The sequence below is a fragment of the Otolemur garnettii genome, unplaced genomic scaffold (genome assembly GCF_000181295.1).
Source record: "Otolemur garnettii isolate 467f Iridium unplaced genomic scaffold, OtoGar3 scaffold00133, whole genome shotgun sequence".
NCBI classification, from domain to species: Eukaryota; Metazoa; Chordata; class Mammalia; order Primates; family Galagidae; genus Otolemur; species Otolemur garnettii.
Window position 1 is genome coordinate 5,222,970 of NW_003852528.1, and position 27,092 is coordinate 5,250,061.

General features: G+C 45.6%; 2 protein-coding genes across 7 annotated transcripts in view; one reads left to right on the plus strand and one right to left on the minus strand.

The window, feature by feature from the left end:
* The window catches only part of HDLBP (high density lipoprotein binding protein), a 77,101-nt gene extending 59,255 nt beyond the window's left edge, over positions 1-17,846 (minus strand). Inside the window, exon 1 of one of the 2 annotated variants that reach the window (XM_003798255.3) lies at positions 17,576-17,846. The gene's annotated coding sequence lies outside the window, so the exon portion shown is untranslated. Of the gene's footprint in view, positions 1-17,113; positions 17,291-17,575 lie in introns of those variants that run through there. The other variant, XM_023518240.1, reaches the window with a different exon arrangement.
* Positions 17,847-17,916: 70 nt separating this feature from the next.
* Positions 17,917-27,092, plus strand: part of SEPT2 (septin 2) — a 40,260-nt gene continuing 31,084 nt past the window's right edge. For 2 of the 5 annotated variants that reach the window (XM_023518242.1, XM_023518243.1), the window contains exon 1: positions 17,996-18,042. In XM_023518242.1, coding sequence (XP_023374010.1) covers positions 18,010-18,042 — 33 coding nt within the window. In that variant the 5' untranslated portion in view covers positions 17,996-18,009. Of the gene's footprint in view, positions 17,976-17,995; positions 18,043-18,065; positions 18,087-27,061; positions 27,087-27,092 lie in introns of those variants that run through there. The other 3 variants (XM_012810410.2, XM_023518244.1, XM_023518245.1) reach the window with 3 other exon arrangements.

Consider the following 27,092-nt stretch of genomic DNA (forward strand, 5'->3'; position numbering starts at 1 on the left):
CCAGGCTGGATTTGAACCCACCACCTTAGGTGTATGTGGCTGGCGCCTTAGCTGGTTGAGCTACAGGCGCCGAACCTAGAGATGGGGTCTTGCTTTTAGCTCAAGCTGGTCTCAAACTCGTGGGCTCAAGCAATCCACCTGCCTCAGCCTCCCAGAGTGCTAGGATTACAGGCATGATCTATTCGTGTCCGGCCTAAAATAACATTAAAAGTCAAACTTAACAATATGAAAATATAATTAAAATTATCATATTAAAATTAAAGCTAAAATGGTTGTATTTACTGAAAAGATACAATTACTATTCAATCTAAGGAGACATAATTAAGCGAGGAGACAAAAACCAGTGTTTGCAAATGGTCTTCTGTGTAGAAGACCCTCTATTAAAACAAAGCCTTAGTAACATTGAAGGGAAGTTCAGTAAGTGGGCAATACAAATATTTCACACATACATGCCTGAGTCATGGAGATGACACCAAATCTCAACCCAGGAGACTCGTCAAAAGAGATGTTTGTTCTTCTCCAGGTTCATCCTACACCCTCAGAGAAATACGCCTGCAACAGGCTGGACACTGGCACCTAGAGACCAAGCCCTAACCCTTGAGACTCGTCAATGATACTTTATTTGAAAAGACATCTGTTTAGATGCGATTAAGTGAACGATACTGAGATGAGGAGATAACCCTGGACTAGCTGGGTGGGTTCTAATTGCCATCAGAAGTCTCCCTGTGATAGGCAAAGAGCAATGACAGACACGGGGAGAAGGCTGTGTGACCACAGAGGCAGAGGTAGGGACGCAGCTACAATCCAGAGGACGGTGCAGGCACCCTCTGGAAGACGAAAGCAGAGTTTTATCTCTCCCTTGTGCCCCCACGGGGCATGTGGCCCAGCCAGATCTTAGACTGGCAGTCTCCAGAACTGGTAGAAAATAAATTTGCGCTGTTGTGAACCCCGAAGTTTGTGGCAACTTATTATGGCAGGCATAGGATACTAATGCCATATCCTAGCAGATTTTTTTTTTTTTTTAACTGTAAAAGGATTCTTGAATTCACCTAAAAAGAAAACCAGGCTAGGAAATTTTGCCAAAAAAACAGTGAGACTGACCTAAAATTAAGCAAAGCACTCTACAAGGCAATGGTAACTAGTATTTGGTGTGGGTAGCTAAGGGAGGCGCAACTGATGAGTGAAACAGACTTCTGCTTATCTGTGAGGTTATCATTTGACACAATTGCTGTTTCAAACTTGCAAGGAAGGATGCCATCAAACAGAATAGGGCCAATGTGCCGTCCACCGTAGAGAATTACACAGTTTGATCCCTACCTCACAACAAACCCCAAAGTAAATTTCAGCTAATTTGGAGACCTAGATATAAACTCTTCTCCTAGTTCCAGACAGTTAAAAAAAATTTTTTTTAATGGAGGATATTACTACTTTGTGATTAGAAAAATGAAACACCTAGATTTGGAAATACACACATTAATATGAGAGAAGAGTAGCAAATAGCACTGGCCATTCAAGTTTAAAGCCAAAATCCCAATTTTTTTCTTTTAGACAGAGTCTCACTATGTTGCCCTCGGTAGAGTGCTGTGACATCACAGCTCACAGCAACCTCCAACTCTTGGGCTTAAGTGATTCTCTTGCCTCAGCCTCCCAAGCAGCTGGGACTACAGGTGCCTGCCACAACGCCCAACTATTTTTTTCTGGTTATAATTGTCATTGTTGTTTGAGAGGCCTGGGCTGCCAGCTCAGGTGTATGTGGCTGACGCCCTAGCCGCTGAGCCTAATCTTTCTTTTTTGAGAAAAGAGTCTATGTCATCCTTGGTAGAGTGCCATGGCATCACAGCTCACAGCAACCTCAAACTCTGGGGTTCAAGTGATTCTCTTACCTCAGCCTCCCAAGTAGCTGGGACTACAAAGAGCTCACCTGGCTATTTTTTGTTGTTGCAGTTGTTATTGTTGGTTAGCCGGCCTGGGCCGGGCTCCAACTCACCAGCCTCGGTGCATGTGGCTGGGGCTGTAACCACTGTGCTATGGGGCACAAGCCACAAAACCCAAATTTTGATTTGTTTAATCATGTGTTCAACTACTAAGATCAATACACATTTCATCCACATTGTATTACCAACAGTATCCACCAAAGATACTGTTACACTAAAGGTATCATTATGATACTGAAGTGTGTGGCTAAATCACTTCTTCAAAGTTCATGAAAGTGGATTTTTTTTTCTTTTTTGCAATTTTTGGCCAGGGCCAGGTTTGAACCTGCCACCTCTGGTATATGGGGCCAGCACCCTACTCCTTTGAGCCACAGGTGCACTCTGAAAGCGGATTTTAAACCATCATAAAATATCTAGGAGCTACTGACAGTACAGCCCAGAAATGTAGAGTGGGGCATTCCCAACAATGCCAAGGTCTACAGGGAGCCTGGCCATACCACCCAGCAGGCAGGGGTGCTGCAGAGTCCAAGTGCTCCTAGGAGAAGCTTCCCACACCTGCACACCAGGGAAAAGCATGGGACGCTCCCTCTCTTGGCCACTGGGGTCACAGAGCCCTGATTGCATCGTAGACTGCCCTACAGGAGAGCAGGGGCAGGACCCAAATGCTGGCAGGGAAGCAGCCCAACACAGAAGAAGGTGCTCACAACAGAGGGCAGTGGGACTTGGGCAGCAGGAGAAGGAATGCACATCAGCCAGCAAGGACAGCTTAAGAGAAGAAAACACACACATTCTGCACACACCATCACCGCTTCAGGTGGGGGAGCTAGACAATAAGCTGAACAAAAGTACATCCTGAAATCAAAACATTCTTAGAAGAAAAGACTTCACCACTTCAGTCTTTAACATACCAGGACCTCCTTAAAAATCTACCCCCCAAAACAAACAGCAAAGCCTGAAACTCAAAGTCCTCATTTGCAAGAAATCAAGGGCTGGAGGTTTATACACATACTCCCACATGAGCATTGCTCTGGCCGGCTCTCCGCCTTATCCCCACCCCCACCTCCCCCACCTCGCCCCCCACCTCCCCCACCCCACCCCGCCACCAGTTCAGCAGCATCTCTGGCAATTAAGTAGACCATAAGCCCCAGGTCACCAAGCACAAGAAGGTGGCACTAGCCACGGTATAGTCCACACACCTACACACTGCTCTGAAAATAAAAGCAGCTTTCATTAGGTCAGAAGGGAGAAAGCCAAACCACTGCTTAAAAAATTAACAGTTGACTCACTCCCAGCAGCATAACCTTTTTTTCTGTCTGCCTGTCTTTCAGAAAACAATTGTACTTACTGACCTCAGAGTGACATGATGATGATCGTCTTGGACACCTGTTTAAACTAAGAATGGCACCCTGGCTATGGCTGGCTCTCACCGGGACGTCCCAGAGAGGGTAAGGCTGAGTTGGGAGGCCACAGCTTGAGGCCTGCGCACACTAAGCTCAGGGTGCAGGCCATAGAGGCCAGTGGAACTTAGGTCTCAAGGACTGGTGAGTCAGACCCACACATGAGCATATGTATCAAAATAGAAGCCTCTTTTCAAAAGAAAAAAAAATATTCTTTAAATTGCTATCTGACACACACAAATTTAAGCCAATGCTGTAAGACCATCTAATTTTCTATTTAGCAGAAAAGGTCAAAAAAGTAAATAGAACTCAATAACATCATTTAAAACACTTATAAGTTAGCTAAGTATTAATAAAACTAGAAAGCAGGCCAGGCTCAGTGCTTCACACCGGTAGCCTCAGCACTCTGGAAGGCTGAGTCGGGAGGATCACTTGAGCCCAGGAGTTTGAGGGTGCTGTGAGTTAGGCTAAGATCCCAGCACTCTACCAGGGCAACAGAGTGAGACTCTGTCTCAAAAATAAATAAACTAATAAAATAAAATAAAACTAGAAAGCATATAAAAGTGAAATTAAGAGCAACATGTACATTACTACAAAATAAAACATTAGGATAAAGCAGGGAACCTGGCTTCATATATACCAGCCAGTACTGTGGGAGGAATGGTGCACACTGGCCACTGTCTAACAAGACAAGCGCAGAAGTCTATATGCAACCTCCAAGACAAAGAACGCAGACAGAAGGAAAAATAAACACTCTGCTCACACTCTCGGGGGTTTCTAGGTACAATAATAAGCCACCACCAGGATTCTCACTTGTCAATCAGTCACAGCAGACAGGCATCTAAGATCACAAAGGGCCCTCCCTTCCTCTTAATTTTTAAAGAAAAAGAGGTAAAAAGGCAACGGTTTCCTATTCTATAGGGCCAGGAGTCAGAAACAAATCTTACACTGAAAAGGGAGCCCTGAAGGGCACTCACCTCAACCTCAGTGTCAAAAATAGCAAAAAGTACCAAATAAATGACCCCTTTTCAGAGATTATTTCTCCAGATTCTATACTTGAACTGCTTTTTCTTTTCCTCTTCCCCTGTTTGTTCCAGGTCTAGTTGGGCTAAGAGCCCTCTCCTCCAGTCTCCCCATTCCCCTAAGGCTCTCTGTTGTGGCAACCTCTGCAAAAGCACCTCTCTCCAGGGCCTCCACTTACAAACTCCTAACAGGCTAGAGGCAGTTACCAGGCAAGCAGGTGCTACCGAGGTGCCCACGAGAAGACGGCTTTCCCTCCCGCAGGAGCCACACACACCCAGGGGTTGTAAGGGTGACCATGGAGCAGGCAGGCTCAGCCACCCAAGTCCTTGTCTGCCTCTGCCAACCTCACTCACTTAACTCCAGCTGCGGGGCCAAGCCTGGGGCATGCCTAACAGAATTTCCCTAGCAGAGCATTTACAACAGACTCTGCAGCAGAGATAACCATGGGTAATGTTCGCACCTGTTGAAGTTATCCCTCCCTCCAGAAAGGAGTACCTGGTCTAGCCTGCCAGACTAGCTGTGACAGGAAAGTCAGCCTGCACTGTGTCCACAGGCCAGTGTCACAGCTGGGAAGATGGTGTGTGCAAACCTCTGGACAAAGTTGCTCCACAAAGCCATACACTAGGCCACACATTCAACAGTAGTCCCAGAACACAAGAGCGACGTGTAAAGAACTTGCCTTCAGAAATGGATTACTTCTGTATCAAGCACATCCCTTAGAGCCTAAAAAGCTAATCTGGGTTCTGACAACCTATTATTATTTGCCAAAAAGCATTATCAGGATAGTAATGCCTATCAATAGTTTATCCTCTACCCCAGACTGAGGCTGAAGCAGGAAAAGCAAAGAGAGGAAGGTGGCTAGAGGCTTCAAAGTTGGATCACAGAGGGAAAGATGAAAACGCTAAGCCAGACTAGAAAACCAGTCCCCCAAAGTCAGCGCAGATGGACTTGGCCCCAGCGCTAACAGGCAGGTCACTGCAGATCTGGGCCCTGAGTGCATGAGTGGCTCTAGGACTAGGACTTCAATTTGCTCACTTCTTACTCAAAACCTACGTATGGATATGATTTGGTGAAAAATAAATCCTGAGTCCATCAGAGATACTCACAATTATAGGTCACAGGACAACGTTATAATATAGCAGTGATTCTCAACCTTCCTAATGCCACAATTTTTTTTTTTCTGAGGCAGAGCCTTTAGCTGTCCCCCTGGGTAGGGTACTGTGGCATCACAGCTCATAGCAACCTCCAACTCCTGGCTTAAGCAATTCTCTTGCCTCAGCCTCCCAAAGAGCGTCTCTCAACTACAGGTGCCTGCCACAATGCCTGGCTATTTTTTGGTTGTAGTTGTCATCGTTGCTTGGCAGGCCTGGGCTAGATTTGAACCTGCCAGCTCTGGTATATGTGGCTGGCATATATAGCTGCTTGAGCTACAGACATTGAGCCTGCCACAATGTATTTGCATTATTACAAAGGGGTTGTGACCCACAGGTTGAGAACCCTGCTACAATACAGCATGTACTCAGGAGGAACATCTGCCTTGCTGCAATGGCCTGGCTGGCCTTGCTCCAGTTTTAGATACTCATTTATTTATTTATTTATTGCATTTTTGCCCAGGGCCAGGCTTGAACCCGCCACCCCCAGTATATGGGGCTGGCGCCCTACTCCTTGAGCCACAGGCGCTGCCCCAAGAAGTTCCCAGATACTCAACACTAGGTAAGTATGTCAAGACTGAGTGTTTAAACTTGTTAACTTTCAAAAGTGAGGCCCAAGATAAAAGAAAAATAATTACAAATCTTAACTTCTCTGGGCCTGTCTTCTCTCCTGTAAAAGGAGTTGATAGTAATACCTACCTTTAATGTCACTGTGAGGACTGGGGCTTACCTGCAGAGTGCCTAACCTGAGCCTGGCATGGAGGAAACAACAGTGCATTTTCTATTCCTGTTCCCATCCATGGAAAAACCAGCACGGTAGCCAACACTGCCGTAACCAAGCCAGCCACTGCAGCAACTGGCTTCACACTACCAGGCTCTGTTCTCCCTAGCCAAAAATGGGGCCTGTGACAGCCACATCCCAAAGCTCTTTCACGCACTGACCCTTTGAAGCAGGGTTTTCAGCCTTAGTAGGGCTGACATTTGGATCACAGTTCTTTGTTGGGGGGGGGGGTCCTGGAAGCAGCAGGAAGCTGGGCACCTCTGGCCTCAATCACGGGATACCAATAGCACCCCATGTGGCACACAACTCAAAACAGCCCCTGACACTGCCCGAAGTTTGCAGACCTTCCCAGTTTAGAACTGTGGCTGGAAATAAAGGGCATGATGACTGGCACACAGAAAGTAACGAATAAAAGTGGAACAGGTGGGTCTTTCATACCACGCGTGCATTTTTAAAATGGATCACAAAATGAGATGTTACATGAGTGACTCGCAGTTTCATGAGTTTTCCTTCCAAATTTGAAAGCTAAATTTCTGATAAACTGAGCTAAGGATTCTTGACTGTCAGAGCTGTTTAAAAAGAGATAAAACAAAAAATCAAAACCCCTTAGAGATTCAGCTTTCTTATCTTTTTTTCCTTTTTCTTTATAAGAGGAAGGACTTTATTTTTTTTTTATTTTGAGACAGAGCCTCAAGCTGTCCCCCTGGGTAGAGTGCTGTGACATCACAGCTCACAGCAACCTCCAACCCCTGGGCTCAAGCAAGTCTCCTGTCTCAGCCTCCCAAGTAGCTGGGACCACAGGCGCCCGCCACAACGCCCGGCCATATTTCAGTTGCAGCTGTCATTGTTGTTTGGTGGGCTCGGGCTGGATTGGAACCCACCACCCTAGGTGTATGTGGCTGGTGTCTTAGCCACAGGAAGGGCTTTATTTACTGGCCGGGAGCCTATGGCATAGAAGAATTCCAAATGGCCGTGCTCCCCGACTGGCTTGACCTTATCTTAAAAAAAGAGAAAAATGGCTCGGCGCCTATAGCTCAACCGGCTAAGCCGCCAGCCATGTACACCTAAGGTGGCGGGTTCGAATCCCCAGCCCGGACCCGCCAAACAACAATGACGGCTGCAACCAAAAAATAGCCAGCGTTGTGGTGGGCGCCTGTGGTCCCAGCTACTTGGGAGGCGGAGGCAGGAGACTCGCTTGAGCCCAGGAGTTGGAGGTTGCTGTGAGCTGTAATGCCACGGCACTCTACCCAGGGGGACAGCTTGAGGCTCTGTCTCAAAAAAAAAAAAAAAAAAGAGAAAAAATGTTAACATCCCATAAGTCAATAAGCACCCAAAGTCGCAAGACTGGTTACAAATAGGTCAAAACTGGAGTGCAGGCCTCCTGACCTTATGCCTGGTTGAAAGCTGCTGCCCTCACCTGTGCAAACACCCCAAGTCTTTGTCAAGTCAGGAGAAAGAACTGTGCCGGCAGTCTGCCCAGGACAGCACATGCTGTCGCAAGGTCAACCTCCTGAGCACCTGAAAGTATCAAGACTGTGAAATAAAAGGCAACCAAGACTGTGTTAAGAAAATGTGTATTTGGAAGAAGTTGATAGTGACTACTCACTGCTCCCTGCTAACTCTGGCTTCTGTGCTGCCCACTTTCTAGCCTCACCTCAGAGGAGGCCTGCGTCGTAACACTGGGGGAGTGAAGAGTGGTTGGGACACAGCTGAGCCCCCTTCCCCACAGCAGAGCCTGGAATGGGATGGGTGGAGGCTACTGTAATACTGGTTCAATAAATATTGGTGGTATTAATACCACAGCAACCTTGTCGTAGTGATGGCCTGCCAAGGAATATAATTTTCAGCTTAAAAATAATATAAAATAGGGTGGTGCCTGTGGCTCAAAGGAGTAGAGCAACAGCCCCATATGCCGGAGGTGGCGGGTTCAAACCCAGCTCTGGCCAAAAGCTGCAAAATAATAATAATATAAAATATACCTCAAAAAAACAACATAAAAATTGTCAATCCCCTATGATTCTTTCCCAAGAAATATCCCCTAAAGTATAATTTTATCTTTGCCAGATCTTTTTGTGCATACATTAATATATGGTTTAAATAAAAACAGGATCTAGAACAGTGGTTCTCAACCTTCCTAATGCTGTGATGTATTTTCATTGTTACAAAGAGGTCGTGACTCACAGGTTGAGAACTGCTGATTTAGAGACACCACGGCCACCTTGCCAAGTTTCACATACAAACTTACTGCATGTCGAATGAAGTGAACATAACTGCATAAACTCCCTACCAATGAGTCCTTGAGTTAACTGGTTTTTCTTTTTATTCTATAATTTTAAACAATAGTGAACACCATATCCTCTACTCCAGAGGTCCTCAAACTTTTTAAACAGGGGGCCAGTTCACTGTCCCTCAGACCGCTGGAGGGCTGGACTGTGGGCCCTGGGATGAGTCAGCTGCTAAGCAGGATAGGCAGTGCCAGCAAAAACACCCAGCGGGCCACATGTGGCCCGAGGGCCATAGTTTGAGGACGCCTGCTCTACTCACTTAGACCCATACCTCCACAAGATAAATTCCTAAGGATAGAATAATATTACAGGGAATTCACTGACAGGTATTGGAAGGGTAGTTTTACCTTGACAACAAGCTTACCTATATACACCCACAACACCTGAGTACAGTCTGCCTGTCCTCCTCACCCTTGACAACAACTAAAATGGTCATACTTCTTTATTTCTTTCTTTTCGTTGTTGTTGTCACTGTTGTTTAGCAGGCCCGGGCCAAGTTCGAAGCCACCAGCCCTGGTGCATGTGGCCAGCACCCTAACCACTGAGGTACGAGTGAGGAGCCCATACTTCTTTCTTCCCAGTCAGAAGCAGGGAAAGTATGACTTCAATGGCAATTCTCTCATCATCAGCAAGAATGAGATCTTTTTTTAGCTCACTGGCTCAATTTCTCCACTGTGAACATTAAATTATTGACAACTTCTATCTATCTTTCTACCAGAGTGTTTCTGCACACTTTTTGTTTGTTTTTTGAGACAGAGTCTCACTCTGTTGCAAAAGCCCAAGTACTGTGGCATCAGCCTAGCTCACGCAGCCTCAACTCATGGGCTCAGGCAGTCTTCCTGCTTTGGCCTCCCAGAGTGCTGGGATTACAGGTGTGAGCCACCACGCCCAGCATCAGCACACATTTTTAAGACAAAGCAAAATCTACAGCTGGGCAAGAGAGGAGTAGGAATGAACAGAAAGAACTATGAATTTAAGTAAAACTCAAGTTGTAACCCAAAAATAACACTGCTAAAGGGTACTCAAGCAAAACTGGTGAGAAAACACAATGAAAAAGGATTTTTTGCCTCAACCATTCACACAGCAGAAGACACTCTAGGATGACAATCTGAGAGACACCTAAGTCTACCAAAATTACACTTCATTCACACACATTAATCTATTCCACTTTAACAGAAGGGTTCCCCAGAAGGTAATTTTGGTTGTAGAAAAGTTCAACAAAGTACACACCAAGTTTTGGGGGTGGTGCACAGAACTCTAGGTAGATGGCAAACTGAGGTTGTCCAAGCCAGGTGGGGCAGTGAAAGTGAAGAGGACGGCACAAACTCAGGAGCCACACTGCAAGGCCAGCCCCGGGCTCTGCTTTAACTCCATCTCTGCCTCAGGGTCTTCTTTGAACAGAAGACAGTAACAGCAGTCAGTGTCTATAGTAGACAGGAAAAGTGAGAACACCTTGGATGGTCTGGTGCAGGGGTCCTCAAACTTTTTAAACGGGGCCAGTTCACTGTCCCTCAGACCATTGGAGGGCCGGACTGCAGGCCCCGGGACAAGTCAGCTGCTAAGCAGGACAGGCAGCAGCGGCAAAACACCTGGCGGGCCGGGTAAACTCCTAGGCGGGCTCATGTGGCCCACAGGCCGTAGTTTGAGGATGCCTGGTCTGGTGCATAGTCACTCACTGGTATCTGCCCCAGAGTCACATCACTCCAACTACCCAAACTCATCCACTGAGGGCCTTGGGAGCTGACTGCCAAAAGCCCCATCTCCTCCCACGACCCCTCCTCTTTGGTACCCTGTCACTCTGCTCCACGCTGCTCTTGTGGGAACTGGCCCCACATTCGTCTAAAGTGCTGGACCCGTTACTTTTGCACTTCCTGTTCATCCCTGTAGAATGTGCTTTCCCAGACAGCTGTCCATAGCTGTGCACTCAAGGCAGGTCTGAATTAGCTGTCACCCCAAGGCCACAGCAAATCCTCCCCAACTAGCCTACACCATAAAAGTAGCCCCAGCCAAAAATTGCAAAAAAAAGCACAACAGAACAATCTGTTTTATTCTTCATTGTACCCCACCTCTTAGAATAGTGTCCAGCATATGGCAGTTGTCAAATACATTTAGCTGCATACCCTCTTAAAGCACCACAAAGATGACAGTAAATAGTTATATTTTAAAGACGTAAATAAACCACAAAAACGAACAGGAACACAAATAAGAACCTTAAAATATTATAGGCTAGACCTAGAAACAGATCTGAAAGGGCCAAATCCTACATCAGCAACAGGATGGGGGCAAGTAGCACCCAAATGGGAGCAAGAAAACAGGTTAAAAACAGACATGGTTAGAAGGTTTAAGCTGCAGGCAGATCTCCAGATTCACCCTACAACTCCACACAGCCAAGCAGCTGTCCCTCTCCTGCTCTGGCCAAAGGCTACAGTTTTTCCTCTGGACCGGAAATAAGGTCTTTGAACTGGGCACAGCAGTTACAGAGAAGGGTGGAAACCAGCCTGCAGACAGGGGACTGCATGTTCGCAGATGCACCATGGCCCAGGCCTCTCCCCACACAGGACCCCTGAACACAGGCAGCCAGGTGAGAGGCTGAAAGATATTTCTCTGAGGAGTCTGAAGAGACCCACAACAGCAGACAGGGACACTGTGAGGAAATGGCCCAGCCAAGTGCCTGTGCAACAACGGCCACAGTCAGCAGGCCTCTGATATCAAAGCAGGCACAAACCGTCATGGGACAGCCCAGAAAAGTATGTGATGTGAAGGCTGAAACCCTCAAACAAACAGCAGCCTGAAAAGTGACATGAAGAAAAAGAAAACTTAGCCAGGTGTTGTGGTAGGCACCTGTAGTCCCAGCTACTTGGGAGGCTGAAGAAAGAGAATCGCTTGGGCCCAAGAGTTTGAGGTTGTTGTGACGCCATGGCACTCTACCAAGGGCAACATAAGAAGACTTCATCTCAAAAAAAAAAAAAGAAAGACAAAGAAAACACACTGTGTGTGGTGACTCATGCCTGTAATTTCTGCACTTTGAAGGCCAAGGAGGGAGGATCACTTGAGGCCAGGAGTTCAAGACCAGCCTGGGCAATACAGTGAAACCCCATCTCTACGTGGGCCGTAATCTCAACTACTTGAGAGTCTGAGCTGGGAGGATGATTGAGGCCATGAGTTTGAGATTGACGTGAACTGTGATCACACCACTATAATCCAGACTGGGTGAGAGAATTGAGATGATGTCTCTATTTAAAAACACACACACACATATTAATCCTCAGAAAGATAAACGGAGGTTCTATATCCATGAAACAGAAACAGGAAGCTATAAAATAGAAACAGAGAGAATAAAAGAAAGCTGTTTGAAATAAGATTAGGAAAACTCAGTAGAAAGGCCAGAAGAAGGGTGCAAAGCCTCCACACTGGACAGCAGGAGCACGGCTGTGAGCAGCGTTGCACAGCACGATGAGTGCAGTCAGTAATAAGGGTCTGTGCATCTCAAAATCACTAAGAAAGTAAATTTCAAATATGCTCACCACAAAAAAATGACTATTTGAGGTGGTAGCCATGTTAATTAGCTTGATTGTATTTACCATAGGATTTTCAGAAATTTAACATCGACTTGTACCCCACAAATATATGGAACTATTATCTCTCCCAATGTGCAAGTAAAAAATAAAAAATTTTAAAAAGCTTTAAGAAAAAGAAAATGCCAGGTGGGGCACAGTGGCTTACACCTGTAATCCCAGCACTCTGGGAGGCCAAGGTGGGTGGATTGCCTGACCTCACGAGTTCCAGACCAGCCTGAGCAAAAGCGAGACCCTCGTCTCTAAAAATAGCCAGATGTTATGGCAGGCGCCTGTAGTCCCAGCCACTGGGAGGCTGAGTCAAGAGGATCACTGGAACCCAAGAGTTTGAGGTTGCTGTGAGCTATGATGACACAGCACACTCTACCAAGGGCAACAAAGTGAGACTGTCTCCAAAAAAAAAAAAGAAAGAAAGAAAGAAAAAAATAAAATGGAAGACCTAAGAAGATTAATAGGACCAAGCCAGAAGGTCCGATGGGGTGGAGAGGGGGAGAGAGAATGAATGGATGGGAAGAAATCAAAGCAAGAAATAAAGAAAAATGCCCAGCATTGAATAAAATTAGTTTCCAAATAAAGAGGACCAAACAGTAGACAAAATATTGGAGAAAAACAGACTCCTAAGGTTTCAGGTGTCTTAAATTTCAGAAGTCTTTTTTTTTTTTTTTTTTTGAGATAGAGTCTCACTGTATCACCCTCAGTAGAGTGCCGTAGTGTCACAGCTCACAGCAACCTCAAACTCTTGGGCTTAAGCAATTCTCTTGCCTCAGCCTCCCAAATAGCTGGGACCACAGGTGCCCGTCACAATGCCTGGCTATTTTTTGTTGCAGTTGTCATTGTTTTTTAGCTGGCCTGGTTTCGAACCTGCCAGCCTCAGTGTATGTGGCTGGTGCTGTAACCACTGTGCTACGGTCACTGCCAGAAAGAAGTCTTTATGCTTTCACCAAGGAAAACACAGTCATGTACACAGGCCCTACAGTTTTATCAGTAAATACATGCAAATAAGTCAGGATGGCTCAAGACTCAACAATGCTGAGGGCTGGGAGGCAGGGCAGTGAGATGGGTGTCTAGACCTTCACTCAGCATGGGGCAAGATAGGCACTTCCAGATACACGGGTTCCCAAAACTATCTCACATGCACTTTCTCCCAGGCACCTAGTAAAGGATGTGCCCCACCAAAATCATAGCAAAACCAAGAAAGATGAGGACCTCAGTTCCAGAAAACTGCCGGTCAAGTACATGAGGGGCTGATGAGATTTGCAGGAAGACTGCAGGCGTGGTTAAGACGGCCATGGGCCATAGGCTTTGGAAGAGATTTACTCAAGATGAAATGAATAGAATTACAAATACCATCAGATAAAAAAGACTGACTTTCTTGAAAGGAGATTTAGACAATTGTACAGAATTTGGGGTTGAATTTTAGTGACAGAAAACTAGGCAAACAGCAAGCAAACAAAAAACAAGACTTGTAATAACCTCAGGAAAACAAAAAGTAATCCAGGAAGGAAAAGCAATCCCAGTATGCCATTTAGCCTAGCTGTGAATGGCACTATGTAGTGATAATATAAACAATGACTAACCAAATTAGGGTTACTCTGGGCACCAAGGATCTGTCTGCGCAGAGAAGGCAGAAGGGTGAAAGCCAAAATCTTTCTCTCAACTCTTCAGTGTCCAGGGAAGAAACAATATAGAAACAGTGAGAGCAACACAAATAAGCAAGTGAAGCAAATGTGTTCTTACAGAGTTACAGGTAAGAACCAGGGGAATCAACCAAAGCTACAGCTGACCCTCTGCAGGGGAAGAGACACAACTGGGGAAAGGACATTGGCACTTTAGACCCTTTAAATTCCATGAAGCTATAACCTTAATTTGATAGTAAAATTAAGTTTAATTTTAAAATCTATATGAATTCCAATAAAAAGCAGTCAGGGAGAAGAGGCATAGTAAATGTATTGTTACCAAACAGCAACCATCAAGATGACTTAACACGATGCCCAGACATGTCTCAGAACACACATCTATCTGGTTCATCTTCAATAGTATTGGAGGAACTTCAGTGTGCCTGGAAAACTGCAGCCTACTAGGGATTAGACTTCTAAAATGTCTGATTCTGGAGGGCGGTGGCTCACACCTGTAATACTAGCACTCTGGGAGGCTGAAGCAGCTGGATTGCTTGAGCTCTGGAGTTACAGACCAGTAGGAGCAAGAGTTACACCCTGTCTCTAAATATAGGGGGGCATTGTGGGGGGTGCCTGCAGTCCCAGTTACTCAGGAGGCTGAGGCAAGAGGATCACTTGAGCCCAAAAGTTGAGGTTGCTGTGAGCTATGATGGCACAGCACTCTACCCAGGGCAACAGAGAAAGACTCTGTCTCAAAATAAATAAATAAATAAATAGTCTCTGATTTGAGGAGGAAGAAGGAGGGAAGAAAAACTTTTCTTTGTTTAATCCAAAATAACATGATCCATGTTTAAAATGTTACCCACATGAAAAACATTTCATTATCATCTTGGTTTCAGAATGTTTTTTTCTTGAGACGCAGCCTCAAGCTGTCAGCCTTGGTAGAGCGCTGTGGCATCACAGCTCACAGCAACCTCCAACTCCTGGGCTTAAGCGATTCTCTTGCCTCAGCCTCCTAAATAGGTGACACTACAGACGCTGGCCACAATGCCTGGCTATCTTTTGTTTGTAGTTGTCATTGTTGTTTGGCGGGCCCGGGCTGGATTTGAACCCGCCAGCTCTGGTTTATATGGCTATTGCCTTAGCAGCTTGAGCTACAGGCGTCAAGCCTCAAAATGTTTAATGTTGTGGTTTTTAAAATTTAAGGAAAAAGCATTCTGACACATTATACTTGAGTTCTCTGGCTGCTTTCCTACTTAGTCAAAAGTAGACTTTGTGCCACCACAACTTGGCAACTAACAATGGTGTGCCATGCTTCTTCCAGAGTTTATTCACTGCTTAACAGAAAAAGGAAAAGCCTTCCTATGACTACCTGCTCATAGGGCAGATATACCCTGAAGTGGCCACTTGTTATTGCAAAAAGCATGTTCTTCAACCAAGTCCTTTTGGTAAATAACTGAGTTTCTGCTGGGAAGGGAGAATCTATCTGACTCATGATATATCACAAGTCCTCCCAGTGGACACAGTGTCATCATCTGAAATCCTATCCAGGTCAGAGTGTCTTCTACTTACTTATGATGGGCATGAAGCATTTCACTACAGGGTCTCAGCCAAATCGCCAACATTGTGATGTCAGTAGTATACCAGATTTTCAACTGTTGCCCACAGATGCCATCAACTATAAATGTCACTCCTCTTTATTAGTCTTTCTGTCTAGAACACCCTATCCTGTCAATGCCACTTAAAAAAACTTTGATTCACCCTTAAACCCCAGTTCAATGACCACATTCTTTACGAAGACTTGCCAACAAGTCATCATTACCTCCCCTTGCCCATCCCCACATCTTATACTTATTTCTATAACTGCACTTGTCACACTGTAGTGTAATTACTCTTTCACAAGTGAATTTCCCACACTAGTCCACAAGCTGCTCTTTAGCTTTCCACCCACAAAACTTTTAAAAGTAGCTGGTACACAATTTCCAGTAAGTAACTTTTGAATTGAACTGCTGACAGAAGAGGCCATGAGGCTGAAAAGTCAGACATTGGAAGACCAAAACAAGAAAGCCAAAGGAAAAATATTTAATGATTCAAGAAGAAATTCTTCTGTCAGATCACTTAGAAGTTAGCTTGCCCACTGGAGAGGGAACAGGCCCAGGGACCCACCTGAACACAGAGGCACACAAAATGAGGGGCAGCTGCACCCTAGAGGGGCTCTCCTTACAGTCACTGCATTTTTACCAGGGTTACTTTAATTCAACTCAACATGAGGTAAACCCCTAAATAGTGGTTGGTACACAGTAGAGTAACAGTAAAAGAAAAGTTTAATCCTCATTGTGAATTATTTAACTGGCTTTCAAATACTGTCTCTGAGACTTGAAGTACACTCCATTTCCTCCAAGTCTAAAATTCTTATGACAGGTTAACTGGTTATGACAGGTTGATGTTTTAGATACAGAGATCTGAAAATTCGAACAACACAGGCCATTTTTAAATAAATGCCTTTGACTAGTTTAAAACACTTTTCCCAAGTATCCTAATATCAAATGTACTTGATGAGTGTGGCCTGGAGGAGCTTCCAATGTTCAAAATATAAACCTAAGTGCCAGGTTCCATCCAACGTTTCAGCAGCCCTGGTTAGCTTCTGTAAACGTTAAGCTTATTATGCACACAGTGTGGCACTGCCAGCAACCTCAGAAGAAAAGCTTGTGATTTATTCAATCTCAAAAGGGTTTTAAGAAAGTTACCTGCTAAGAAAGTGATCGGTTATCCTTATCCAGACATAAGTCACTGCCTGAGCGCTCAGAGCAGCTATGAATATAAAACTCAAAACTGAAGGACAAACCATCTTGTCACTAAAGGTTACAACTCATCACATCCCTTCAGACGTTTCATTTGACTACAAGCACTGTTCAGTAAACAAAACTCAAGTTTATAGCTTCTTGGGCTTTACACGGTATCCAAACACATGTCCTGTGCGACCCTCACTCTCACAGCCGACAGGGGGTGGCCCCGAGCACCCATCCACTGCCCTCGCAGGAGGCCCCAAAGCCGAACAGCTCGGCCTCCCAACACGCTGCAGGCCCCCGAAGGACTCCAGAAGCGTGTCCTTTCACCCGGGGTAATACTGGAAGGCTTCCTGTACAAGGGGCATTTGCGCCGGCCTGAGCGCGAGTCTCGGACAAGTGCTGGGCTTCCAGAGCACGCAAGAAGAGTAAAGGGACACCTGCAGGCCGGGCACACATCGCGGGCCGGAGCCGCGCGCTCCCCCGGCCGTAGCCCGGAGCGGCGCCCTCCCGCCCCCGAGCCACGCCGCCACAGCGGGCTCGCCGGGCACTCCCCAGGTCTCACCTCGGGACCCAGACAGGAAGGCTAGGGGCCGCGCCGGCTCCGCCCTCCCCCGCGGGGCGGCGGGCCCCAGCTCGCGCGCAGAAAGGCCACGTCCCCGAGAGGGACGCCCAACTCGATGGTCTGCGCAGGGCCCGCCGGCCCACGTGACGTGCGCGCAGCCAATGCTAGAAAGCCTCCGTACCATCGAGACGAGGGCGGCCAGAGGCCAGAGCAGCCCTGCACGACGGCTCGCCGTCCCCCGCCCAGCTCCGCTCCGGAGCTCCAGGCTCGGTGCTGCCGCCATCTTCCTGGAGGAGAGGAGCGGAGTCGAAGGCTACCCCTCCCTGTGATCGCTCCGCACTCATGCCTCCACCTGCCCTCCCCCTACTGCCTCTCTTCTTCTCAGTGATCACCTGGCTTCTTCTCAAGAAGCGCCCTTCCCCGCACTCTAGTTACCCACCACAGAGCGGAGACTCTTATTACCTGTTCCACTCTTATTAGCGTAAGAAAACCAGGCTCATAAGGTAGGAACTGTGGCGAAACAGGGACAAGCCGCCATCTTGGTAAAGGAGAAGAGGCTACGCTTGACCTCCCCCCACCCCCAGCCTCTATAAGGCCAACCGCCGTGGGAGGGGCACAGCGCCTGCGCAGAGGCGGATAACGCCGCCGAGTTTGGGCCTGCGCATTGGGAGGCTGGTCACTTGGGGGAGGGGAGTAACACCCGGCCGCCCCAGGCCAGGAAGGAGTTGGCAAAGGGGAGGAGCGGTACAATGACGCAATCCGTCTGCGCGTAGGGCGGGGCGCGAGATGGGAGGGGTGGCGGCGGGCGTTGGGCGGGTCCGTGGCGGAGTTAGTCGCAGTCTATTCTCGGGCGGGTCGGCGGGTGAGTGTTTCACCGGTGGCTCCGGCCGTCGCGGATGCAAGAGCTATGGGCCTACTTCCCCGAAGAGGTGTGGGGAACACCCCGCTCGCTCTGCCCTCTCGGTGGTGGCTGGTCAGCTCCAGGGGCCGCGCGAGTGGGGCGCGGGTGGGGGAGGGGCGGCAGGGCCCGGGCTCCGCGGCGCCCACCGCGGCTACTTCTCCGCGGAAGTGTACTAGAGAGCGGGGCTGGGCCTGGGGAGGTCGCGGGGGGAGGGGTCTGCGGGCCTCGTCTTACCCTGTGGTAACAGCCTGAATATTGGGCCTGGGGTCGTGGAGGTTTGTTAAGTCTGGGTGGCCGTGGAGGAATGATGCCGATTCGGGTCTGGCGAACACGGGGTTGTGTGGCCATCTTGTCTCTCTAACGGTGCCATTTCGTCCTGGGGGTATTGAGGACGGTCGAGCTCCCAAGCCCGCCAGAGCCCATGTGCTAGACGCTGGGACTAACCCAGCGAAGCGACTAGGCCCTGTCTGTGCAGTGTTCTTTCTGAGAGAGAGGCGACAAAGGGCTGTGCCAGCGGGGAGAAAGCCCAGGGTAGGGGACATAGTGGGGAGGCCTCTGACTGGGGCTGTGGGGGAAAGACAAAGCAGTGGCCACTGTGGTCTCAGTGAAATCCCGACTCCAGGGTAGCTCACAGGCCCACAAGACACCAAGAAATGGTGATCACCATTTTTTACTTTTCTGGCCTTATTTCTCGTCAACATCACACAGCCCTATCTGTCCCTCCCACACACACAAACGAATGACCTGACCGTTGCTGTGGTCTTTTACACCTTTGGCCCTTCCCAAAACCCTCTGTCAGGAGCACAGTTCTCTCCCACCTTCTCTGCCTTCTGCTTTTCTAGTCTCTGCTCCCTGCATGTTAGAGATGGCCCAAATTAAATTTGCTTCAGGCTGGTTTCGGTGTCCCCTTATGTTGGAGATAGCAGTTGTCCACAGGCTCGTGCTAATTTTGTCACCCATAACCCATTGCCTAGGTTGGTGACCAGCATGAAGTAGGCTTTAAAGCAGTGGTTCTCAACCTTCCTAATGCTGTGGCCTTTTAATACAGTTCCTGTGGGTCACTCAGGTTGAGACTCTTTAGAGTCTAAAGTATTTTCTGGCCCGATACAGTGGCTCACACCTGTAATCCCAGCACTTTGAGAGGCCCAACCAAGAGGATTCCTTGAGTCTAGGCGTTGGAGACCAGCCTGGTTAACATAGCTAGACACAAAAATAGAAAAATTAACCAGGCATGGTGGCACCAGCCTGTAGCTATTTGGGAAGCTGAGCCTAGGAGTTCATTGAGCCATGGCACTCCAGCCTGGGAGACACTGTCTCAAAAAAATAAAGTATTTCTTGAATGACTCAAATTGTTATAATAATATCTCTCAATATGTTTTGATGTTCCAAAGTGGCCTTGCCATCGTAAGGAAAATTGTGATGGTGTAGAATTATGAAAGGTGTTTCCCCAGGCTTCTCATTTAGATTAATTGTTTTCACTGATTATCTTTGATAGTTCCCATTAAGAGATTTTTGGCACCATCCAGCATCCCAGCTTGAAATGTGTACTGTAATGTCTAATCTTGGTGGTGATCTTAGTTGTAAAAGTTGTTCTGATTATTTTTCCATTTCCTCCTTGCTCTCTCACCAGTGTCACAGCCTAGTTTTCAGCAACTTACATTTGCATTCTGATTGGGTATGAACTGGCAGAGTGTCCTAGAGAAAGGGGTCAGGACTTCTCTCTATCATCATTAATAAATGTGATTCAGGTTCATTTTTATTCCCAATTTCAAAATGTAGAAACTACTGTAAAAGAAAAACTTACGGGGGGCTTTTCTCCCCGGGGGAGGAAACACCAAAACTCTAGCAGCAGAGTTGAGGTGAGGCCATGTATAAAGTCTGTATGTATCCTATTTCTGTGCTACTGGTCATACATGTCATTGCAGAAAATTCATTTGAATGTAAGGTACTGCCCCATATCCTCTTAAAGTGTTATGTGGCACAGTATCTATGTACCTTCCTCACAGCCAAAGAATGCTGAAACCTTCTACATGCTTTGGATAAGAGTTTATGGACCGACCAGCTGTGATGACTCACATCTGTAATCCCAGCATTCTGGGAGGCTGAGGCAGGTGCATTGTCTGGGCTCAGGAGGAGTTTAAGACTAGCCTGAGCCAGAGCAAGACCCCACCTCTAAAAATAGCCAAATGTTGTGGCAGGAGCCTGTAGTCCCAGCTACTTGGGAGGCTGAGGCAAGAGAATCACTTGAGCCCAAGGGTTTGAGGTTAATGTGAGCTGTGATGCTATGGCACTCTACCAAAGGCAACAAAGTGAAACTCTGTCTCAAAAAAAAAAAAAAGTTTATGGACCTTCAGCATCCTATGTGCAGGGTCATTTTGTGGATTTGGGGTAATGTATGTAAATATAAGAATAAAGTATGCCAGTAAGTGATAATTTCTGTGTTTAAATATTCCTCTAATACACATGCCAGTAAAAAAAAGTTTATTGTCAAGAATCCAGTTTTATCCATCTGTTCATCTCCTATATTTTTTGAAAATTGGTGAATTGGGACCAGAGTATTGCTCTGTGGAAGAAGGAAGCTGTGGATCAAGAATAAATAATTTTTCAATAACTTGTAGCACCTGGAATGAGCATAATGCAAGGGATAAAAATTTTCATTTGGCCACATTTTGAGATTTGGGGGTCTGCACCTGAGGTTTAAATTAATCACAGTGCTTGGCGGTGTGTTGCTGCATCAAGGCATTCTGGCCAAAACCAGGAGTTCAGTCATTTTGCATTAGTAAATAGAGAAAATCACTGTGGATCTACATTATGTTTCAGAGAAGAACGAATTATGAAAGAAGTAGATGGCAAGAGAAGCTCGGTAAAATTAAAGCAGAGTTGAAATGTCAGTTTAAGAAAAATATATTCTCCACTTTCCCCATACTTGTGCATCAAGAGACAATGTGAAGAAACTGATAGGAAAGAGTGAGAGTCACCTTTGTCTGCAGTGGAATACCTGGGGATAAGGGGTAGGCACAAGTGTAACATGCTCAGGGTGCTCAAGGGAAGTCAGTCAGAAGACACAGTGTCCTTTTATTGGTTCAAGGTTCCCTGGGGCTGAAGAGAGTCTGTAAAGGTTCAGAGGAGGTGCTCCAGGGTGTTCCTAGTCATACTGCCTTGGTTTGAAATCAGATACATGTATCATCTGGGATAGCAACTGCATGCTCTTCTCTCAGGCATTTGTCCTTCCATGTGAACTTGAAGGTCATTTTATCTAACATGAAAGAAAAAAAAGCCATACCTTTAGAGATTCCAGCTAGAATTTGGCCATGTTATATACTAATTTAGAGAAAATAAGAATGATTTGATTCACATGGAACCAGTTTTCTCTCTCCTAAATTTGTTCCTACATGATTGGAATTTTGGTTTTTGTTTAGTTTTTTACTAGTATGAATGGCATTTCCCCCTCATTCCCATTTCTTTTTTTTTCTTTTTTTTTTTTTTTTTGAGACAGAGCCTCAAGCTGTCCCCCTGGGCAGAGTGCCATGGCATTACAGCTCACAGCAACCTCCAACTCCTGGGCTCAAGCGAGTCACCTGCCTCCGCCTCCCAAGTAGCTGGGACCACAGGCGCCCGCCACAACGCCCGGCTATTTTTTGGTTGCAGCAGTCATTGTTGTTTGGCGGGTCCGGGCTGGGGATTTGAACCCACCACCTTTGGTGTACGTGGCTGGCGCCTTAGCCTGTTGAGCTATAGGCGCCGAGCCGTCATTCCCATTTCTTGATAGTCATTACTAGTACAGAAAGGAATTTTTGGCTTACTTGATATCTGTCTTGTATTCAGTCACCTGATTAAGTTATTTTGTTTTAGAATTCTTTAGCCAAAGTGTTTTCGTTCCTATCTGCAGAAAAGGTTTTGTTTTCATTTACTTGTTTCATTGCATTCACTAAACTCGCCAAGGTAATATTAAATAATCATAGTGAAATTGTAATATCTAGATCTTACATGGATTCTGATTAAAATGAAAAAATTAGACAATTGAAAAATGTGGATACTGATTGGATAGTTGATTACATTAAAGAACTAGGTAAGGGTGATTATTTGTCTTACTGAGGAGCCCTTATTCTTAGATATTCATATTGAGATATGAAAGAAATGTTATGTCTAGTATTTGCTTGTTACACTCCAGGGCACTGGTGGGGTTGTGGGTATTGGCCTTGAATTGCTGAGTGACAGGTGTCTCACCGGGGTTTGTAGTTCTACATCTGTGTGTGTTTGAAATTTTTCATGTAAATGTTTTTAAATAATTATGGTAATGAGCTTTCCTGCCTAATTATTGATTGTAATTTAAATACATTTAGCATTCTTATGTTTAGAGAATGTCATTTGCCATTGGTTTTCAGAAATACCCTGAATTTTATTTAAGCAATTTCCTTACGTAGTATTTTCATTAGGATTGGTTGCCAGATAATACCATATGCCTCATCAACATCTATGCACACATGGTCTTTTTCATTTAATTTGTTGCTGAAATGGCTTATAGTGATAGATGCTTTTGATACATTTCTGGAATCTAATTGTTAGCAAATATTTTATTTAGAATTCTTGTGTTTATGAGTGAGGTTGACCAACGGTATTCATTTGTTCTTATGTCTCCATCTGGGTTTGTTATTAAAACTACTGGCATCATAAAATAAATTGGACTGTTTTCTTTTTCTGCAGAGGCTTGGAATAGTTGACGCTGGCATTGTCTGTTCTGGATTAGGTGGGATTCTTCTGTTTCCATCAGGTCTTGGTCCATCTTAATCAGCTGCCTACTGATACTTGTTCTAGGATGGTTTTTCAGCTTAGATTTTTTTCTTTTTAAATTTTAAATTTCATTTTTGTTGTTTAGAGAAAGATCTCACTCTGCTGCCCAGGCTGGAGAGCAGGTGGTGCTGTCATAGATCAGTGCAACGGAGAGGGGGCTGACACGATTCTTTTGCCTTAGCTCTTGAGTAGCTGGGATTATAGGCAAGTTTTTTTTGTTTTTTTTTTTTGTGTGTGTGTGTATTTTTTTTTTGTAGAGACAGAGTCTCACTTTATCACCCTTGGTAGAGTGCTGTGGTGTCACACAGCTCACAGCAACCTCCAACTGCTGGGCTTAGGTGATTCTCTTGCCTCAGCCTCCCGAGTAGCTGGGACTACAAGCGCCTACCACAAGGCCAGGCTATTTTTTGGTTGCAGTTTGGCCAGGGCGGGGTTTGAACTCATCACTCTGAGTATATAGGGCTGGCACCCTACCCACTGAGCCACAAGGCACCACGCTCACCTGGCAAGGTTTTTTTTTCTATTTTTAGTAGAGACAGAGTCTCTTACTCAGGCTGGTCTCTTAACTCCTGAGCTGAAGCAATCCACCTGCCTCGGCCTCCCAGAGTGCTGGGATTACAAGCATGAACCACCATACCTGACCTAGACTTTTTTTTTTTTTTTTTTTAAACAGAGTCTCAAGCTGTCCCCCTGGGTAGAGTACCGTGGCATCACAGGTCACGGCAACCTCCAACTCCTGGGCTCAAGCAAGTCTCCTGCCTCCGCCTCCCAAGTAGCTAGGACCACAGGCCCTGCCACAACGCCCAGCTGTTTTTTGGTTGCAGCCATCATTGTTTGGCACGTCTGGGCTGGATACGAACCTGCCAGCTCAGGTGTGTGGCTGGCACCTTTGCCACTTGAGCCACAGGCGCCAAGTCGACATTTTTTAATGAAAGATACAGATACCTGAAAAAAAAATTTTAATTTCTTTTTATTCTTTTGATTCAAGGTTCTTGGTTAAATCAGAATTGTTGGTTGTATTAATTTCTCTCCGTCTTTATTTTGTGTTTATGCCATTTGTTCAGTTTTAAGAGTTTCCTACCTGAACTATATTTTTCTTAAGTTTGTATTTTGCCTGGTCTTTGCTTTATATATTTATCTGCAGTAATTATTTGAGTGTACAGGTTTATAAATACTGTATTTTCCTTACAAACTGTTTCTTTATCGCTTAGTGATAAGGGACACTCCATTTATTGTCCCTGTGCTTCTGATTAGTTGTCTTTCCTGCTTTGTTTGCACAAGCATGGTATTTTCATTCTGTCCCTTTATTTTCAGCCTTTGTTTGTTTCTTTGTTCTAAGCATATTCTTTATGTATAGCTCCTAGATGTGCTGGGGTTTTGTTAGTCTATTCTCTCTCTTTTTTAAAATTTTCTTTAAAAGAAAGGGTCTCAGTCTGTTGCCCAGGCTGGAGTTCAGTGGAACAATCATAGCTCACTGAAACCTTCAACTTAAGGGCTTAAGCCATCTGCCTGCCTCAGTTTTCCAAGTAGGTAGGGTCACATGCATATGCCACGGTGCCAGGCTAATTCTTAAGTTTTTTTGTAGAGACAGAGTGTTGCTGTGTTGCCCAGTGTGGTCTCTTAACTCCTAGTTCAAGGGATTTTCCCACCTCAGCCTTCTGTGCTGGGATTACAGCCAATGAGCTAGGCCTTGTCTCCTTTTTTAAGGAGAGAATTTGGTTCTTTCAAATTTATACTGATGACTGATATTCTTAATTTTGTCCTTTGTGCTTTGATTTTAGGATTACAATTGATTTTGTTTCCTCTTTTTCCTTTCCCATAATTTTGCTGGTTTGATGAAGTTGCTCCTTATTCTATGTTTTTCTCCTAATTTGGAAGTTTGAACTGTAATATTTTTTTAATGATTACCTTTCGTAATCAGATAGTTATCTCTTTATTTCAAGATATCAGGGCTCGGCGCCTGTGGCTCAAGCCGCTAAGACGCCAGCCACATACACCTAAGATGGTGGGTTCGAATCCCCAGCCCGGACTCGCCAAACAACAATGATGGCTGCAACCAAAAAATGGCCAGGCATTGTGGCGGGCGCCTTTAGTCCCAGCTACTTGGGAGGCTGAGGCAGGAGACTCGCTTGAGCCCAGGAGTTGGAGGTTGCTGTGAGCTGTGATGCCACAGCCACAGCACTCTACCCAGGGTGACAGCTTGAGGCTCTGTCTCAAAAAAAAAAAGATATCAGCTCCTCCCGCCAAAACTATCTGTATTTTATCTGATCCTTTCCCTTAAGGAGGTTTTATTTTTTATGTTTTAATTTTTTTTAGAGGCAGAGTTTCACTTTGTCGCCCTCGGTTGAATGCTGTGACGTTACAGCTCACAGCAACCTCCAACTCCTGGGCTTAGGTGATTCTCTTGCCTCAACATCCTAAGTAGTTGGGACTACAGGTGCCCACCACAATGCCTGGCTTTTTTTGTTGTTGTTGCAGTTTGGCCAGGGCCGAGTTCAAACCCACCACCCTCGATATATGGGGCTGGCGCCCTGCCCACTGAGCCACAGGCACCGCCCAAGGTGGTTTTATTTTTTTTAAGACAGTCTCATTATGTAGCCCTCAGTAGAGTGCCATGGCATTACAGCTCATAGCAACTTCAAACTCTTTGGCTTATAAGCGATTCTCTTGCCTCAGCTTCCTAAGTACCTGGGACTACAAGCACCTGCCACAATGCCCCGCTATTTTTTTGTTACAGTTGTTGTTCAGCAGGCTCAGGCCAAGATTGAACCCACCAGCGCCCTGTATGTGGCCGGCATCCTAACTACTGAGCTAATTCTCTTCTATCACTCTTGCCCTCAACTTTTAGGTTTTGCTGTGGTAGTGTTTTGTTTTGTTTTGTTTTTTGAGACAGAGTCTCACTTTGTTGCCCTTGGTAGAGTGCTGTGGCATCATAGCTCACAGCAAACTCTAACTCTTGGCTCAAGAGATTCTCTTGACTGAGCCTCCTGAGTAGCAAGGACTACAGGTGCCCGCCACAATGCCCTGCTATTTTGGGGGCTGGGCTCTCACTAAGGCTCAGACTGGTCTCGAACCTGTGAGCTCAGACAATCCATCCCCTCAGCCTCCCAGAGTGCTGGGATTGCAGGCCTGAGCCATTGTGCCCAGACCTATGCTGAGGTAGTTTTAATATTTTTAGTTCTAGATTATTTAGTAGGATTTTCCTAGGGAGACCTTAATTTACTCCTATCTGACACAATCTTGGACAGTTGGTTAACGTGTAGACTCTGGTCCTTGTTCTTCTCAGGAAATTTTTTTAATTTATCTTTTATTTCCTCTATATGTCCATTTTTCCCCTGTGGGAACCCTTTTTGTTAACAAGGTAGGTTTCCTAGATCTGCTGAGGGTGAGGCCAATAAAAGAAAAATGAAGACTACACCCTAGATGTTGCGTGAGAGCCAGTGCCACACGGTCACAGGTTTGTGAGTCTGTTGCTATCACACCTGGTTAATCAAGCCAAATGCCCTGGAAGTGGGAGCCCGTAGTGTCTTCCAAGGTAGTTGGAAACATCCATCAATAGTGAAAATTAGGTGTGCAGTATTCTCAAATGTTAAGGTTTGAGGGGAAAAATGGGGAGACAAAGTATGAGAAGCTTTCTAAAAAGCTTCTAACCTCTAGAAGGAATAAAATCTGACGGTAGTCATCTCTCTTGATGGTACTGAAGTTTGGCCAGTAGACACTATGTTTCCTAATGCTTCAGGGATTATGAAATTTGTATAAAAGTTCTGCATATCTCTGAAACCATTGTCGCGCTTCTCAAACATTCAGGTGCCTTCAGTCCTTTTTTCCTTACTTACACATGTGTGAATTGAATGTAGTTCACATTGCTCCTATGCCCAGTGTTAAACGCTTGTTCTCATGTAGCTCTAGGAGCCTTTGACAGATGGTGAACATACTCTGGTTACAGTGTCCTGGGTCATGGCATCCCTTCCTCCTAGAAAGGTTTCAGAGAGAAAAGGGAAATTACTGTAATTCCAGAGATCAGGGGAAGTTTGTCTTTTTCATCCATGTGTCCCTAGTCCCTGGCATATGATCAGTACTGAAAAACAAATGTTTAATATTGTTGAAAATATCAGATGTTCACATATGTATGTATGTGTCTATATGCATATAGTTGCATTCATCAACTTCTAATTTTTTAAATCTAATTTTATAATGAGACAGGATTGTTTTATCATTCCTAGGGGATGCGTTTGAGGTAAATGAGAAGCTAAGTGAAACAGAAACTATTGATTCCTATGTGTAAGT